The sequence below is a fragment of the Dipteris shenzhenensis genome, chromosome 19, assembly GCF_047967505.1.
Source record: "Dipteris shenzhenensis isolate YYH24624 ecotype China chromosome 19, Dip_SZ_1.0, whole genome shotgun sequence".
Taxonomy (NCBI): domain Eukaryota; kingdom Viridiplantae; phylum Streptophyta; class Polypodiopsida; order Gleicheniales; family Dipteridaceae; genus Dipteris; species Dipteris shenzhenensis.
In genome coordinates, this window is record NC_141614.1 from 1,732,501 (window position 1) to 1,750,291 (window position 17,791).

Genomic DNA, 17,791 nt, shown 5'->3' on the forward strand with positions numbered 1-17,791 from the left:
GTGCATCTTTGGAGAACAGAGACGATGCATAGAGAGTAATCTGAGACCTTTTTTGCCATTTTTTGAACACCAGAAAATTTCCATGATAGCTGACATAAAGGAAACCAGATCTGCCTTAGTGAACATAGTGAGAGGCAGATAAAATTGTATGTATGCTATCAAAATGGATTGTGCGATTCGCAAACGAACATGTAATGGCCAAGTTGTAAGCTTCCAATATTCAAGTTTTGCCCTTAACTTTGTTAGCACCCAATCAGTTTGTTGGGAACGGGTGAGTCCCCAACCTAGAGGATAACCAAGATGTTGAATGAATTGAGAAGCGGGGACAATTTCCCCAGGCCACAGAAGGTTGTGCCATTCCTGTGCATGCAACGGCAACAATTTTGATTTCTGAAAATTTACCCGAAGACCAGTAGCCAATCCATATGTAGAAAGAGCCTGCATAATCATGGACAGATCAGCCCGGGTATTTTTTGGGGTAAAGAATGAATCATCAGCATATGCCTGAGCGATCATGCTATGACTGCCAAGAATCTCCAAACCGTGCAACCGGTCAGTGTCCAAAAGGTGGTCCAGATATTGAAGCATTGGATGAGTGACTATGGCAAAAAGTAAAGCACTTAGGGGACATCCTTGCCTAACAGAACAACCAAGAGTCCAGGATGTAGAAATATCCCCTGAAAGTATGCAGGTAGTCTTTACTATCTTGATATAGCCAAGTGATGAGTTGCTACATTTTTGTGCCAAATCCCAATGCCTGCATAGTCGATGAAATAAAATCCCACTGAACATTATCAAAGGCTTTGGCAATATCAACTTGCAATAACAAAACATCCAACTGCGTGTATTTGGCATATTCAATTCCAACATAGGCATTAGCAATGTTATCTGTGATATGCCTACGCGGGACAAAGCCATATTGGGCAGGATGCAACCCATCATGTAAAAACCCCTTTAGCCGATCAACAATCATTTTGGTAGTGACTTTGTAAATGACTGGCATAAGAGTGATAGGTCTCCAGTCTGCCAAAGTCTGCCAAAGACTCACAAATTTGCTTTTTTGGAAGGAGTTTAATAAGACCTCTCTTCCATGTGTCTGGCATTTTCTGATTTTGCCATGCAGCATTCACCATACGTAGCAATGTATGCTTCAAAATAGGCCAATATTCTAGAAAAAACTCGACTATTAGACCATCCCATCCTGGAGATTTCCATCTGCCACAGGATTTGATTGCATCTGACAGTTCCCTCTCAGGATTCCCTTCTGATCAGAAGGACTACCCCTGAGAAAGAGTGCTCCCCAGCATAGAAAATATCATAACCACAGTAGTGTCCTGTCTTTCCTGCATAGACGTGTTGGTTGTGTTCTTGTAATGCCACTATGTCAGGCTGAAATCTATTGATGTACAGCCACACAGATTTCCATTTCCTACTGTCACACATCCGTTGGACATTGAGTGTTTTACAGATATTTATAGTAATATAACAACTATGTACAGCAGCAAAATTTATGAGGTCAGCCCTGCATTTCTATCTCAGGGTCAAGGCCTCTCCCCTGAGAAGAAGTAGCCACCTGAGGAGTAGACAGCAAAGCAGCAACCTCTTCTTCAGGGAAGAGTGTTCTGCTAGCTGTTACTGCAGCCCATGTGATCCCAATTTCTGTATTGACCTCTGGGGTATTTCCACTAGAAGACGCACCATTCCAAGTCCGGGGGGGTGGAAGTCTTCGAGCAGAAATAACTTTTCTTGGACTTTGCCATCCATCAATTGGAGGTTGCTGTCCTTTGGTCAAGGGTTGAAAAGCAGGAAGTGAATGTGAAAAAACATTCCCATTTGAAACCATTGGAGCTTTGCCTTTATCCTGACTTCCAGAAAGCTGTCTACTACCTTTGTTTTTATTTGCAACTAAAGTAGGAGCATCCTTAGTAGGCATTCGAACCGGCAAAGTGGTATGAGGCATTTTATGCTGTTTCATTGGACACTGTGAAGCCATGTGTCCAAAATTTTTTGCACTCAAAACAAGCCCCTGCAAATAATCCCCATTTGAGTTTATAAAAAGCACTTCCCATGTCCACATTATTCACCGTGACTGAGTAAGAGTCTGGTGTGGGATTATCACTATCCCAGAGAATGCAAAATCTATTCGAATTGCCATTAGGCCGTGGTGGGCAAACCACTTTACCTAAAGATGCTGCAGTTTTAGGCAAGAGTGAGGCCATGCATTGTGGGAAGTCTACAACTTCAACCCAAACCGGGCATCTGTGTCGGATTAAAGCTTGAAAATCCCTTGTGGGAGACCATGGCAATACATGCACCATTTGCTGCCCAAAAAAGAGAGGCGATTGTTCCAAAAGCATTTGTCTGTGTAGCTCATCCACCATGATAAGTTCAAAAAAACCCTTGGCTGCATAGTGTACTTTACGAACGAACGATCTAGCCAATGTGCGTGTCAACCAGTTGCCTATCTCTGCGGCAGGTGGCATCCGGCCTAGAAAAAATAATATGATTGCATTTTTAGCATATTCTCTGACTGGATCCACAATTTCATCTACCTCAACCATGAGGCCAACTGAAGGAACCGAGTCTTTCCACTCTTTCCTCGTGTCTGCAAATCCTTCATGCATGACATCATATATCAGTTGGGCCTCAAGAGTATCATGTACCGAGTCATGCTTACCCTCAACCTGCTTTTGCTTCTTGCAGTGAACTGAACGCTCCTTTTGAAACGTTTTTTCATAGGAATATTCAGCCATAGCTTTGTAAGAAATGGAACTCAGGAAGGAAGTACCTATAAAAGGGTAGTGGAGGCAAAAAAACCAGTCCCAAAGGAATATCCACAGGAAGCCCACAGAGACGAGAAAAAGAGTATATTTGTAAGGAGATAGAAGGGAAAGAGGGATGTAGAGGTCGAGAGAAGATAATAAACAGTTTTGTAGAGGAAAAAGAGAGAAAAACCAGTAAAAAACCCCAGATGAACTATATTTCAGAGGAAAAGGTAAGATTTTGGCGATGGGAAAGGTGCAGCAGATCCAAAGACTAAAGAGGAGAAAAACAGGGGCAAGAGCCTTCAAAGTCAGCGCGTGGAAGTAATCCGCAAGCGAAACCCTGCGTGGAAAAGAGCCGAGAACCAGGGATGGACTGGGAACAGCAGAACTGTTGCAGGCGGAGATGTCCGTACAGGCCGTACACCTATACGGAATCCGTACGGAGCTCTGACAGGCTGTACAGCTGGTATTAAATGTTCCAGATCACCGGTTTTGAGGCTCTGATGCAGCGCGACTGGGAGCTGAGGCTCACGGGCTGGTTGCTTGAGGCTCTAGAGCTCACTTCTCTCTCTCTCTCACACAAACACTCCTTTCACACACACACACACACCACACACACACATAAACACCCATGAACAAACCAAGCCCAAATCTGTTGACTCATACACACACACACACACACACACACACACATATACATGCTAGCCTTTGTAAGGACATGAAAAGAGCAATTAGAAAAATAATATCGAAGTCCTAAAAGATGAAAAGCTATAATTTAGACTTATTGTAAACAAGGCCATAAAATACTAGTAAGCAAGAAGACAAAAAAGAACGGAAATAAGCATGAACACACACACACACACACACACACACACACACACACACACACACAGATATATACACACACATGCACACACATACACACATACACACTTTTTTTATATAGTGAAAACTTTGATTGATTATATTATAAGAATAGTCACCTCGGAAAAGAGCCGCTAGGAAATACATCAACTGAGGATCTGAGTATAAGCCAAATATACATCCTAATCTATCTGGCGAGTCTGCAAGCAATCAAAGAAAGATTGCTGCAGAGAACACTTAAAGTAAGCAAACAAAGAAAAATTGGGATTACTAAAGACTTTACAATTACGGTCTGTCCATAAAGTCCAAAGTGCCCAATAGCGAGCCCAAACAAAGAAAAGATGAAACTCCGGTCTCGCTATGGATGAAAGCCAAAGAGTCAGAAAAATTTCCCAAAGAGAAGAGTCGGGAATCTCGCTCGTAGCCGCTATTGAAGAGAATCTAGAAACTGTCGAGAAGATGGGCAATGCCAGAATAAATGAGGCACAATCTTCTGAGAGGTAAGACACTGATGACATAATGCGGGAGCAATGTGCCTACGGGCCAGCAACTGCCCAGATGGAAAAATTCCCAGAAGCACTCGCCATAAAAAAACTTGTTGCCGAAGTGGAAGCTTGTATGCTCAAAGTTCCCACAGTCTTTTCCTCCACCACTTAGCTGGCCGATTCAATCGCCAAATAGAATTACCGTTTTGTGAAACCCAGGGTTGAGGCAAAAGGATTTTGTATAATGCAGGCACAATATTCTAAGATAGCCTCAAAGGATGAGAGGAGGACCCAAGGGAACTCAGAGTCCAATCCTCTAATCTATCCTGGAGTTCCAAAGAGGGAATCGGGACCAAAGGTGAAAGCATACAAGTGATTTGCTTCCACAAAGTACGATAATGAGAACCCAAACCATATTGTGTGGCTGCCAAAGAAAAGGGAAGCATAGAGCCATCATTCTGAATAACATCAGCAACAGTATTGATCCCTTTAAAGGAAATAAAGTAAGAATGGCGAGGCTCCTGTAAAGCAAGCGGAGGCTGAAAAACTTTTGACCAGTGAATGCTTTCAGCCCGCAAAGAATTACCCATCAGAGACTGTCGACCATGCCATTCCAGGTGAGACAGAATATGTTTCCAATCAAGAAGCAATTTGGAGACCATAGGGCAGCCATGCAAAGTGCCATCAATGCACCCAAACAAGAAATCCCACTGAGTGGGTTTCCAATGACCAAAAGCAGGAGTACTGATATGTGTGAGTAGTGATTGAATCATGAGAGCCCATGGCTGATCACCTTTCAGAAATTGCAGCAATATTTCCCCGCTGTGAGCAAGGATGTGCACCTGGATATTAGTGATATTCAAACCGCCATGCATCTTAGGGGAACAAATTCGATGTACAGAAAGCAGTTTGAGACTTTTTTTGCCATATTTAGAACGCCAAAATATCTCCATAATGATAGACATAAAAGAATCAAGATCTGCCTTAGTGAACATGATCAAAGGCAAATAGAATTGAATATATGCAACAAGTATGGACTGCACTATTCGTAAGTGAACATGTAAAGGCCAGGTTGCCAGTTTTCAATATTCAAGCTTTTTTCGGAGCTTGATTAGAACCCAATCAATTTGCTGTTGATGAGTAAGTCCCCAGCCCAAAGGATAACCAAGGTGCCGAACCAATTGAGTGGGTGGGATGATCTCCCCTGGCCATAAGAGACTGTGCCAGTCTTGAGGATGCAATGGGAACAGCTTAGACTTTTGAAAATTAACATGAAGGCCAGTTGCCAAACCATAAACTGAAAGAGCTTGCATCAAAGCAGAAAGATCAGGCGGAGTATTCCTTGGAGTAAAGAAAGAATCATCAGCGTAAGCCTAAGCAACCATGCTACGATTTTCATCCAGTTCCAAACCATGGAGAGAATCTGTAGCCACTAGATGATCAATGTATTGTAGCATAGGATGAGTAGCAATAGCATACAGTAAGGCACTAAGGGACAACCCTGACTAACCGAACTACGAAGAGCCCATTTTTTCGAGATGTCTCCAGAAAGAATACAAGCAACATTGCTATCCCTGTAGAGCCAATAAATGACCTGCTGCATTTTTATTTCAAAGCCCAAGGATCGCATTGTTTGCGAGATGAACTCCCATTGAACTGTGTCAAAAGCTTTGGCAATGTCAATCTGTAAGAGTAAAACATCATGTTGTGTGTACTTGGCATATTCAATCCCAACATAAGCATTGGCAATATTGTCCATGATGTGGATACGAGGAACGAAGCCATATTGAGAAGGATGCATCCCATCATGTTGATAGCCTTTGATACGGTCACCAAGCATTTTAGCTATGACCTTGTAAATGATTGGCATAAGCGTGATTGGTCTCCAATCATTGATAAAATCAGAAATTTGCTTCTTAGGAAGGAGCTTTACTAGTCCCTTTTTCCATGACAGGGGCATTTGCTGATTTTCCCAAGTTGAATTAGCCATTTGCAAGAGAGGGGATTTAAGGCTATCCCAAAAAGCAAGAAAGAATGCAACTGTGAGGCCATTCCATCCTGTAGATTTCCATCTACCACAGGATTTAACTGCATCTGACAATTCCCATTCAGTGAAGGGAAGTTCCAGCTCCAAGGCCCGAGCTTGAGAAAGAATTGGATGGACATGCTATAAAAGGAGCTAACGTGTAGGCAAAATCTCAGGAGAAGGAAAGTCCACATGCCCAAAATGAGAAGAGAAGTGCTGCACACAAAAATCAGCAAGTTCAGAGTGAGATGATGACCAAGAACCACGAGGCGTCCGTGTTAGAATTATTGTTATAATTTAGGAGTGACCAATGTAATGTAATAAGTAGGTTAGGGGCACTTCTTCCTCATTTTAGAGGTTTTTTCCCCTAACCACAGTTAGTTCACTAACTATGGTTAGTGAAGGATAAGGTTTTGTCACTTAGACAAAACCTATCCCACTCTTCAGTTGTACTACACTCTTCTATTGCAACTATTGCTTTTCAGCTCTCACTCTCCGACTCACATTTGGTATCAGAGCGGTGCTTCTTCCCGGACCTGCTCCCAGCTCCCTGCTCTCAGCCAGCGCCTACAAGCTTTCAGACCTTGGACCAGCTTCCTTGCAAGTGTGACGACCTGCTATACAGCTCCCACGCATGCAATCCGTATAGGCAGCACATTCCGTACACCTGCGCGTTCAGTTTTTGCACGTAGCCCAAGTTGCACGTTTCGTACAGGTGCCGTACACAGGCACACACTCTGTCCGTATAAGCGTACGGCGCCGTACAGCTTGTAGCCCATTCGTGCGTACGAGCATAGCCCTGCTGTCCATCCGTACATCGCCGTATAGCCTGTGTAGCCCATCCGTGCATAGGAGCATAGCCATGCTGCTCGTCGTACATCCGTTGTACCTGACAGCTCGTCGTACACCCGCCGTACAGCTTGTTGTACATTGCTGTACAGCTCGTCATACATCCGCCATACTGATCCGCGTCGATTGTTCTGTACACATCCGTACAGATCCGTACACCCATATAGAAATCCGTACAGTCTGTACATTGCACGGATTTCGTACTGAAAGTTCCGTACAATTTGAAGAGACCGTACTTTCTGCAGATTTTTCTTTGCAGGTGGACTCTGGAAGGTATTTCGTGATAGGCATTTGCGCAGAGAGCCATTGTTTGGCTAATTTCTTGCAGAAAATTGAGGCTTTTGCAATTACACTGCAATTTTGCAGTGAAATTTGGGGATTTTGCAGGTAGAGAGCAATTTGTGCAACATTTGGGGCTTTTAGACCATTTGCCCCTTTTTGGTTGCAATTTCAAGCCACAAATTGGGGCTTTTGTGTTGGGAGAGCGATTTTGCAAGTTTTAGTTCACACTGCCTTTCTGTAAGTGTTTTGAAGCACTTTTGGCAGATTTTGGGAGAAATTGGATGCTCTGGCAGATTTCTGACAGAGACATTACAGAGTTTTGAGTTGCATTTTCACCGAGTGTCTGGCTGTATTTTTTTGGGAATTGTGCACTCCATTTCCAGCAAGGGAATTCAGATTTGCATTTGCTGTATTTTCTTTCTCAGACATGGCCCAGCAAAATCAGAATGATTTCCAGTTCAGTGGTCTCTCACAAGAGGATAAGCTGGATGGTACTCCCTCTGGAGTTTTATGGTACGCAACATTCTGATTTCCCGTAATTTGTGGGACTATGTAAATGGGGATGAGATCCGGCCAGCAAATGTGGCACCTAATACCCCTCCGCAGCAAGGAGGAGGCAGAGGTCGTGCACAGGGTACAGCTGCAGGACAAGTTATTGGTGCAGCTATACCTACCACTCCAGAGCAAAAGAGATGGGATTCACGTGATGCTTTAGCTTTGTCATGTATTTCTCTTTCAGTGAAAAGATTCATCATTTCGCATATCCGGTCGTGTAAGACCTCAAAGGCAGCATGGGATATTTTGGAGAGCATGTATGCAGCTCGGAATGATGCCAGGATGTCTTTTTTGAAAAGAGAATTGTCTCATACACATATGGAAGAGGGTGACTCCATGTCAGTGCACCTCACAAAGCTGCAGGATATACAAGAGCAATTGTTGAATATTGATGAGATCATTCCTGATTCAGAGACGATTACCACTACTCTGAATTCTCTTCCTGAGTCTTATCTCAGCTTTCATACCTCGCTGAATTTGTCATTGAGGGGGGGTGCAAATCCTCTCAATTTTCACGAGTTGATAGGACTTCTGTTGCAGGAAGAGCAGACCAGGAAAAACATGGCTTCACGAGCAGGTGAACATGCCATGCTTTGAGAATTCAAGCCTAAAACAAAGGGACAAACAAAGACATCAGCAAATCAGCCTTCCAGTGGTTCAGGACAGCCTTCTCAAAAGGCTAAGGGTGATGCAAGTAAGCCCAAGAAGAAGGGTATATGTCATTACTGCAAAAAGCCAGGTCACTACATTGGAGAATGCAAGAAGAGGCTTGCAAAAGAAAAGAAAAACAGCTCCGGTATGGCCGTTTCAGATTCAGCTCCTCATGCATCTGACAATGAGCAAGCTACAGCAAACTTTGTGGAGCACGACTATGCCTTCTTGTCTTGCATTTCAGACTCTCAGTTGGCTGCTCCGGAGATTACAGCCACTTGTAAGGATGACTCTTATGCTTTTCTGACATGCAGTTATGATTCTTCAAAGGATGCATCAGCTTTCAGTGTCAATGAGACACAAAATACATGGTATTTTGATAGCGGTGCCTCAAAGCATATCACTTCCAGGAAGTATCTTTTCACATCTCTGCATCCACCTCCTGTTGGTAAAAAGGTCACATGTGCCAACAACTCCTCCTATTCAGTTCGTGGTACAGGAGAAGTTGAACTTACAGCCATTGATGGCTCAACATTCAAAATTTCTGATGTCTTGTATGTGCCTGGTATCACAAAAAATCTACTTTCAGTGTCCACTCCTAACAGAGCTGGATTTCAGGTCATTTTTGAAGATGACAACTGTGCAGTCCATGACAGAGAGAATGACTATGCCTTGAGATTGTCTGGCACTTTGTTACGTGGTCTTTTTCAGCTTGACATGTATGAGAAAAGACCAGCACATGCTCCTGCAGTTTCCACTCCTACTTCTGCTATGCAGAATGCGGAGTTATGGCATGCCAGATATGGACACATGCATTATGGCAGCTTGATGATACTTCAAAAACATGCTATGGTTAATGCATTGGCTCCTCTTGAAACACCTCCTCCACATGCATGTGAAGGGTGCATTCTTGGTAAAATGCACAGATTTCCTTTCAAGAAGGATGGATCAGTAAATCTGTTCGAAAATTACAGCTTATTCATAGTGATGTCTGTGGTCCCATGAGGACTTCATCATTGGGTGGTCATCTTTACTTTGTCACTTTTATAGATGACTACTCCAACTACACTTGGGTTTATGGGCTGAAACGCAAATCAGAAGTGTTTATGGTTTTCAAACACTTTGTAGCCATGGTTGAAAATGAATCAGGACTCAAGATACAGACATTACGCACAGATAGAGGAGGGGAGTATTTGTCTGTAGATTTTGATGCATTTTTGAAAGACAAGGGCATTGCACATCAGCTTACAGTGAGGCTAACCCCTCAGCAAAATGGCAAAGCTGAGAGGAAAAATCGTACTCTTATGGAGATGGATAGATGCATGCTAAAAAGCAAAAGATTGCCTCATAAATTTTGGCTTGAAGGTCTCATGTGTGCCAATTATGTTTTGAATCGGGCTCCCACAAAAGCTTTGAAGACCAAGACTCCCTATGAAGTTTGGCAAGGGAGAAAGTCTTTTGTGGATCATTTTCGTGTTTTTGGATGCCTTGCATATGCTCATGTGTCCGTTGAGTTTCGGCATAAGTTGTTTGATAAGGCAATCAAATGCATTTTTGTTGGGTACAGTGCAAAGAGCAAGGGCTATCGTCTCTACAATCCTGTCACATGCAAGATTATTGTCAGAAGAGATGTTATATTTTCAGAAAATTCAGCTCACACTCAAGCTGAATTTGATATGCCTACTTCTTCCGATGATGTCTTTGAGGGATTACTACCCATTGCCTTGGGTTCCCCTGCTGATATATCTGATGCAAATCACACTTTACAGATACCTCCACATGCTCCGATTCAGCCACAGGATGTCTTACCACCTCCACAAGCAGTGGAAGAGGTTGTTCAGCAAGAAATTGCAGATATACATGCAACAAAAACAGTTCCAAATTGGCTGTTACAAACTCTCAGGGAGAGTAAAATTGATGCTCCATTACCTAGCAGAACTCGGAGTGCAGTAAGGCATGGGGGGGGAGCTCTTTCAGTTGAATCAGCTTGTGGAGGTACTCTTCTTGATGAGGAGGAGCCTGAGACATTTGAAGAAGCACAGGATAATGTGCATTGGATGAATGCCATGCACGATGAATTGCAGTCCATTCAGAAAAATCAGACATGGGAAGTTATCGATTTGCCACCAGGTAAACATGCCATAGGTACACGGTGGGTTTTCAAAGTCAAAAGAAAGCCAGATGGGTGCGTTGATCGGTACAAGGCAAGGCTGGTTGCAAAAGGATATGCTCAGAAAAAGGACATAGACTATGAGGAGACTTTTGCTCCTACATCCAGAATGACAAGCATCCGGTCAGTTATAGCCATGGCTGCAAATTTTGAATGGAATGTTCATCAGTTGGACATTAAAACAGCTTTCCTTAATGGAGACTTGTTGGAAGAGATTTATGTCAAACAACCTCTGGGCTTTGAAATTTCAGGAAATGCACTTCAGGTATGCAAGCTGAATAAAGCTTTGTATGGGCTAAAACAGGCCCCACGTGCATGGTATGCCAAAATTCATGCCTTTTTGACCAGCAAGGGGCTGCACAATAGTCCAACTGAAAGGACCCTCTACATCAAGAAGGATGGGGGGGATATTTTAGTCATCATTCTTTATGTAGATGACTTACTGCTTACAGGGTCAAATGAGGATAATATTGCAGATTTTAAAGCTGAATTGCAGACCACTTTTGAGATGTCAAATTTGGGGCTGCTACACTTTTATTTGGGGATCCAGTTCACTCAAGAGAAAAGTGGCATCGTTATGTCTCAATCCAAGTATGTGCAGAAACTCTTGGACAGATTTACCATGCAGGATTGTAAGCCCATAGCTACTCCCATGGAGCTGGGGTTGAAGCTTATAATGCATGATGCAGGTGAATCAATTGATGTCACACTCTACAGTCAGGCTGTTGGATGCCTCATTTATCTCTGCAATACACGACCTGATATTCAGTTTGCAGTTTCTCAGGTGAGCAGATATATGCACAGCTCAAAGACTATGCATTGGCAGGCTATAAAACGCATCTTCCGTTACTTGCAAGGTACAAAGTCTTTTGGCTTGATGTTTCCCAGGGGGGGTGACTTGCAGATGCATGCCTACAGTGACTCAGATTGGGCTGGAGACTATGACACTAGGCAGTCCACAAGTGGCAATTGTTTCTTTTTGGGCAAAGCTTGTATTTGTTGGTTGAGCAAGAAACAGTCTACAGTGGCTACCTCCTCATGTGAAGCTGAGTACAGGGCAGCTTTCACAGCGACAGTTGAATGTGTTTGGCTGTGTCGTTTATCTGTTGATCTTCATCTTTGATTGGAGGGTCCTTCTCCAATTCTCACTGATAGTCAGAGTGCTATTGCAATGGCAAAGAATCTTGTGTTTCATGCTCGCACGAAGCACATTGAGGTTCATTGTCACTACATCAGAGAGAAGTTGCATGCAGGAGAGATCAGTATGATCTATGTGTCAACACAGGACAATGTTGCAGACATTTTCACCAAAGCACTTCCACGTGAAAAGTTTGAGGCATTTTGCAGTGCCTTGAACTTATCTCCTTTTGGTGATTGATCATTTCCTTGTACATGACATTGGCACTGCAGGGGGGTGTTAGAATTATTGTTATAATCTAGCAGTGACCAATGTAATGTAATAAGTAGGTTAGGGGCACTTTTCCCTCATTTTAGAGGTTTTTCTCCCTAACCACAGTTAGTTCACTAACTACGGTTAGTGAAGGATAAGGTTTTGTCACTTAGACAAAACCTATCCCACTCTTCAGTTGTACTACACTCTTCTATTGCAACTATTGCTTTTCAGCTCTCACTCTCTGACTCACAGTCCGGACCCCACAAATATTGTCGTTTGTAATGCAAACTTTTGAAAAATTGCTTCGAAGAGCAGCCTTTATCTAAAAAAGCCCTTTGTCATGATCGGGTTTTCTATTTAGCAAGCTTTCTTCTATCATTTGATTGGAGGCAAAATTTGGCCTGACATAAGTGCATGCTTTCATTAGAAGACAAAGGCCGAAGGTGACTAAGCTTAGTCAGACTCTGGCAAGTGAGTTTAGCATGCACAACAGTCTCCCATGTGGCTCACATAAATGATTTACCAGAATCCCGAACCACAGCTTGCATTCGAGCAACAAAAGCCTGCCATGCATAATCCAGATAAAAAAGCATCTGAGAAGAGAGAGGCTGAATGGCATCAGAAACCATAGCTTTAAAACCAGCATGTTCCAGATAACTGTTATTCACCAACAAAAGCCTTCTGCAAGGCAATTCGTCATCAAGAAAGTCATGCATGGAGAGCCTCAACCAAAGAGGTGCATGATCAAAATACATGAAGGCATGATCAACCCAAAGTTGACAAGTAAAGGCATCACAATGTTGCGGATCAATGTGATACCATCTGTCCAGGCGTGCCTAATAGGAAGATTGAGCATTGTGTTGAAAGGTATAGCCTGGGAGTGTGGGCTGTAATTTCTTCTAGAGATCCACCAAACGTAGTTGAACCAAAAAGTCAGAGCATGCCTGCTGTTCAGAAGCCAACATATGAGTGTGGCCCGAAGTCTTTTCTCTTGGTTGTGGAGCATTGTTGACATAGATGAATGCATAGTGCCTCCACGGATAATTATGCATGGCATCCCAAAGCAACGCTCGACCTTTGGAAGATTGAGGGGCATCAACTGATGCAATTTCAAAAATCATGCCTCACCAAAAAAGCTACTCCAGAGAAAGAGTGCTCTCCAGCATAGAAAATATCATAACCAGCAAAATGTCCCGTGTGACCAGCATACATGTTGGTTATGTTCCTGCAAAGCCACTATATCTGGCTGCAATTGTTTGATATACATCCCACACAAGTTTCCCTTTTCTACAATCACACAAACCCTGTACATTGAGTGTAATGCATTTGATGTGGTCAAGCATATTTACAGATATAAGACAAGTATGTACAGCAAACAAACAAGCTGACTATGTCTGCATCTCCACCTCAAGGTCAGGGCCTCTGCCCTGAGAAGAAGAATCAGCTTGAGGAGAAGACGAAAGAGCAGCAACTTCCTCTTCAGGAAAGAGGGTACGATTGGCAGTGACTGCTGCCCAAGTCAAACCAATTCCAGGATTTTCAGCAGGGGTTTTGCCCTATGAGGATGCACTATTCCAAGTCCTGGGTGACAAAGGTCTCCTAGGAGAAAGAACTTTTCGAGGAGTTTGTCATGCTTCATCCAAATTTTTGCTGGCTGAGATTGTGAAGGCATAGAATGAGTTAAAGGAGCATTTGAGGTAGCCGGGGCTTTGCCTTTATCTAGGACAGCAAAAAACTGTTTGACCCCTTTGTTTTTCATCCCAGAAGAGGCACTTAAATTCGTACTCGGAGGCGGGACTGTTTGCGCTTGCACTGGTAGTTTGGGAGCTCGAGAAGGGCAATGTGAAGCCATATGCCCAAACTACTTGCATTCAAAGCAAGCTCCTGCAAAGAGCCCCCAATTCAGCTTGTAAAAAGCACTCCCCATGGAAACATTATTGACAGTAACTGAATAAGAAGCCGGGGTGGGATTATCCGTGTCTAACAAAATGCAAAAGCGATTCGAATTGCTATTTGGTCTCGGTGGACAAACCACCTTGCCAAGAAAAGCTGCACCTTTTGGCAATTGAGACGCCATGCACTGAGGAAAATCCACAACCTCTACCCATACAAGGCAGCGGTGTTGAATCAAAGCTTGAGAAACCCTGGTAGGAGACCAGGGCAAGACATGGACCATCTGCTAGCCATAGAGAAGAGTGGAGAGTGCTCGAGCAAAACCTGTCTGTGCTCTTCATCAGCCATGATGATCTCAAAAAAACCTCTCACTGCATAGTGGACTTTTTTTACATAACACCCACCCAGGGTTCTAGTCAACCAATTGCCCACATCCGCAGCAGCAGGCATACGTCCAGGAAAGAAAATAATAATGGCATGCTTGGCGTATTCCTTGACAGGATCAAAGATGTCATCTACCTCAACCATGATACTTGTAGTGGGAAGCGGATCTTTCGAACCCTTGCGAGTATCCTCAAAACCTCCCCCGCCCCCCCCCCCCCACACACACACACACACACATGCATATATATATATATATATATATATATATATATATATATGCATGCATCATCGGAAAATTTAATTGCTGCATATGATGTCTGCTCTTGGAGTTTTGTTCGCGCCTTATTGCTTGGGAATATGGCAAATATTCTTAAAAGTTTACATGACAGATCGTCACAAGCTTGCAAGTGTACTGATTCCACCCGTGGAGAATATGGTTATGATGAAAATGGTCATCTCATCCAACGGCTGGCTATGAGTGTAAGTAACATGTTTGCTATTGTTATTTGATTATAGAAAAGTATGTTATGTGATACATGGATACCTTTTTGGAGAACAGTATCTAAATGCTGCATGTAATATGCAAAATGAAAGATTGAAATGTACATTTTCACTTTACGTGGGGTTATGTGTCAGGCTGATTGTAATATCTCATATAATTTTCTTTTTTTGCAGTTTGATTCCAGATATGCAACCGAAAACGGGTAATTCCTGTTCTTCCTTTGCTCTTTTCATTGAGCTCCTCCAATGCTCTTCTCCTGAGAAGTTCTATTCGTATGCTCTGTTTCCCATGAAGAAGTTCTATTGATATGCTCTGTTTCCTTTGAAGTTCCAGTCATATCCTCTGTTTTTAATATTTTTAAGTATGACGAATTTGTACCGGACATTTGACTGATATGTCTGATTGTAACCTATACAAATCAAGATTATCAATAGGTAGCGATGTATCTCTTTAAACTCATCCGGAGTGGATGCAATAGAGAAAAAAAACTAAACTTATAGCTCTGAAAAGACTCATGGTTTTGTATGACTAACTAAGTATATGTCCCCCTAGCGAACATTATTCAAAAATCCAATTAATTAGTCCATTCCTCTCGGTGAGAATGAAATTATTAAGCTAAGGTTAACTTCGCGGAAACAACAAATCTCCTTAGCTAGGCAAAATTAGTGCCGTGCCGAAATGCTTTCTCTAGGAGCTTCCAGAGCCTTCCTTCTTCCCCACTTCCATCACTCTTTCTCCGCCCCTTGCCTCATACCCCCTCAGATCTCTCCCTACCTTGCCTCTATTGTATCCACTCATGGACTTCAAAGAGACAAGTCTCAGGCTGCATCTCGAGGGTTTTGGATCCCTCTCTCCTCCTCTCTCGTTGCCTCCGTATTAGGTCCCTGATGGCCCCTCCCTGATCGCTCCTTCCCTCATTACTCTCCCTGCCCTTCTTTTCTGTTCTGTCCATTATCTTCTTTCTCTCCATTAACTTCTTTCTCTGACTCGTCGTGTTCTAATTCTCGCAGCCTTAAGTATGAATTGCGCTCTTATTCTGCAAGAAGAATACAAATGTGACATTGCGTATTGTCATCGATATAAAACATCAGTAAATTGCTCATATTGGTGATTGCCTTCATGAGTGTTAAGGACACCACGGCAATTGTTTCGAGTTCATGTCTCCGTCAGCGTCAATGCACGGGCTCGAAATATATAGGGGCCAAGAGTGCATGGGAGCAACTCTCCGGAGTTGCAATTGCAACTTTCAAGTTAGGATCCTCGAGTCCTTTTCATGTTGTGCATCAGGCCCATGTACACCCTCCCAGTTCTGCTGCATCCCTCATTGCCAAATGTAGAAGTGTGGCCAGAGGAGAAAGAACGAAACAAAGATATATGACCGCCTACAAGAGGCCTCGTGGGCCTATGAGGGAGGGGGGAGAGGGCCGTTGTGCGGAGGCAAGGGGGGGCAGAGACGACATGGAAGGGTCTTAGCTTAGGTTATGCAGCTTAATCAATTCAATGTATGTGGTTTTAGCTTAGGTTATGCAACTTAATCAACTTAATTTATGTGCCGTTGGAACTAATAAATTGAATTTTAAAACGACGAGCCATTATGTCCCCCTTTCATTAATGTCTACCCCTTTCATCAATGTATAAAATAGCCCAAAGTGGAATGATAGTATTGACATTGGTGTAATCGGCTAGTTGTACATAAACGAGTCCAGTTTGTGAATTTTACCAAACTAAAAGGACATCCACCTCGCTTCCCTTTCCCTTCTTTTTTGAAACAAAACAGAATCGGGGAGGCTTGCTAGACTGCAGTGCCCTCCACAGTTGCAGGGGTAGGAATGAACACACGCATGGCGCGCGCGCAGACACACACACACACACATTTTTTTTTGGGGGGTGAAAAATTGAGTTGCTTTATATTACAGAATCACCATCCCAGAATAGGATGATGGAAAATACATCAAGAGAAAACCTCAACATAGGACAGATATACATCATGATCTATATACTTGGTCTGACTTGGAGCACCTCTTCTTGAGCCTTGGGCCTACCTACCTGCAAAAAATTGTTGTGGTCAGGTGTCTAAATCTCTAGATTGACATGTGGCAGCAGCCTCATATTGGTCCAGAATCCAAAGAGCTCAGAATTGCACAATTTTGGTATCAATATGATCAGGCTGATCAGGAGATCATAAGCCCTCAACAAATTTTGGAAAATTCCATGAATTGAGCCAGATTTGCTCTAGTATTAAAGGCTGCCAGTTTCCTAAATTTTCTGCAATTTGGACCATTCTAGCTCCAAATTTAGTTTTTCCTGCATACACAGAGTTGCCTCAGTTGCTGCAAGCCCTGCACCAAGTTTTGGGTCCATCAAAGGTTATTTGGCCCTTCATTACATCGAAATTGATGTCCAGATGTGGAGGGATTTCTCTACCTACAGGTCTTATAGCTTTTCAGTTTTATCTGTAATTCTGCTCTACTCTGTCCTTCATTCCTAAATTGAACCTTGGTTCGAGAATTGAGCCCTAATTTGGTCAAATTGGACAAACTGTGCAACTGTCCAGTCAGAAATTGCCACGTGGCAGTGGATATATTGCTTTGGCCGATAAGAATTTTCTGTTTAGACAGTAATTGTCCAAATAGTATTCCAAACAGTGCTTCTATTCAATGTTTTGGCAGAGAATTGGCCATTCAAACAGTTTCAAAGTCCTACACAGCTTGGTTTACATAGTCTGCAAACAGTGCTTTTATAGAGGATTTGGCAGTAAATCTCTGTTCATATAGTGTTTCTAAGCCTCCACAGTGAGCAGACAGTGTTTTGGGTAGTTAACCTACTGCTAGACAGTGATTTAATCCCTCCAACGGAGTCCTAAACAATGTTTTGATATCAAGATTCATTGGGATTACATTATGCCTGCAAGGAGGCCTGGAAGCCACGATAGGAAGCATGAGATGGGGATTTCAGAGGATGATTTTGTGATG

The 17,791-nt window shown here is 43.0% G+C and overlaps 1 protein-coding gene across 2 annotated transcripts in view; it reads left to right on the top strand.

Annotated features, from left to right (window-relative positions):
* LOC147889908 (uncharacterized) overlaps window positions 1–17,791 on the top strand; it is an 88,551-nt gene that overhangs the window by 38,907 nt on the left and 31,853 nt on the right. For both annotated transcript variants that reach the window (XM_087391126.1, XM_087391127.1), the window contains exons 8-9: window positions 14,707–14,797; window positions 14,993–15,021. In XM_087391126.1, coding sequence (XP_087247252.1) covers window positions 14,707–14,797; window positions 14,993–15,021 — 120 coding nt within the window. The remainder of the gene's footprint in view (window positions 1–14,706; window positions 14,798–14,992; window positions 15,022–17,791) is intronic.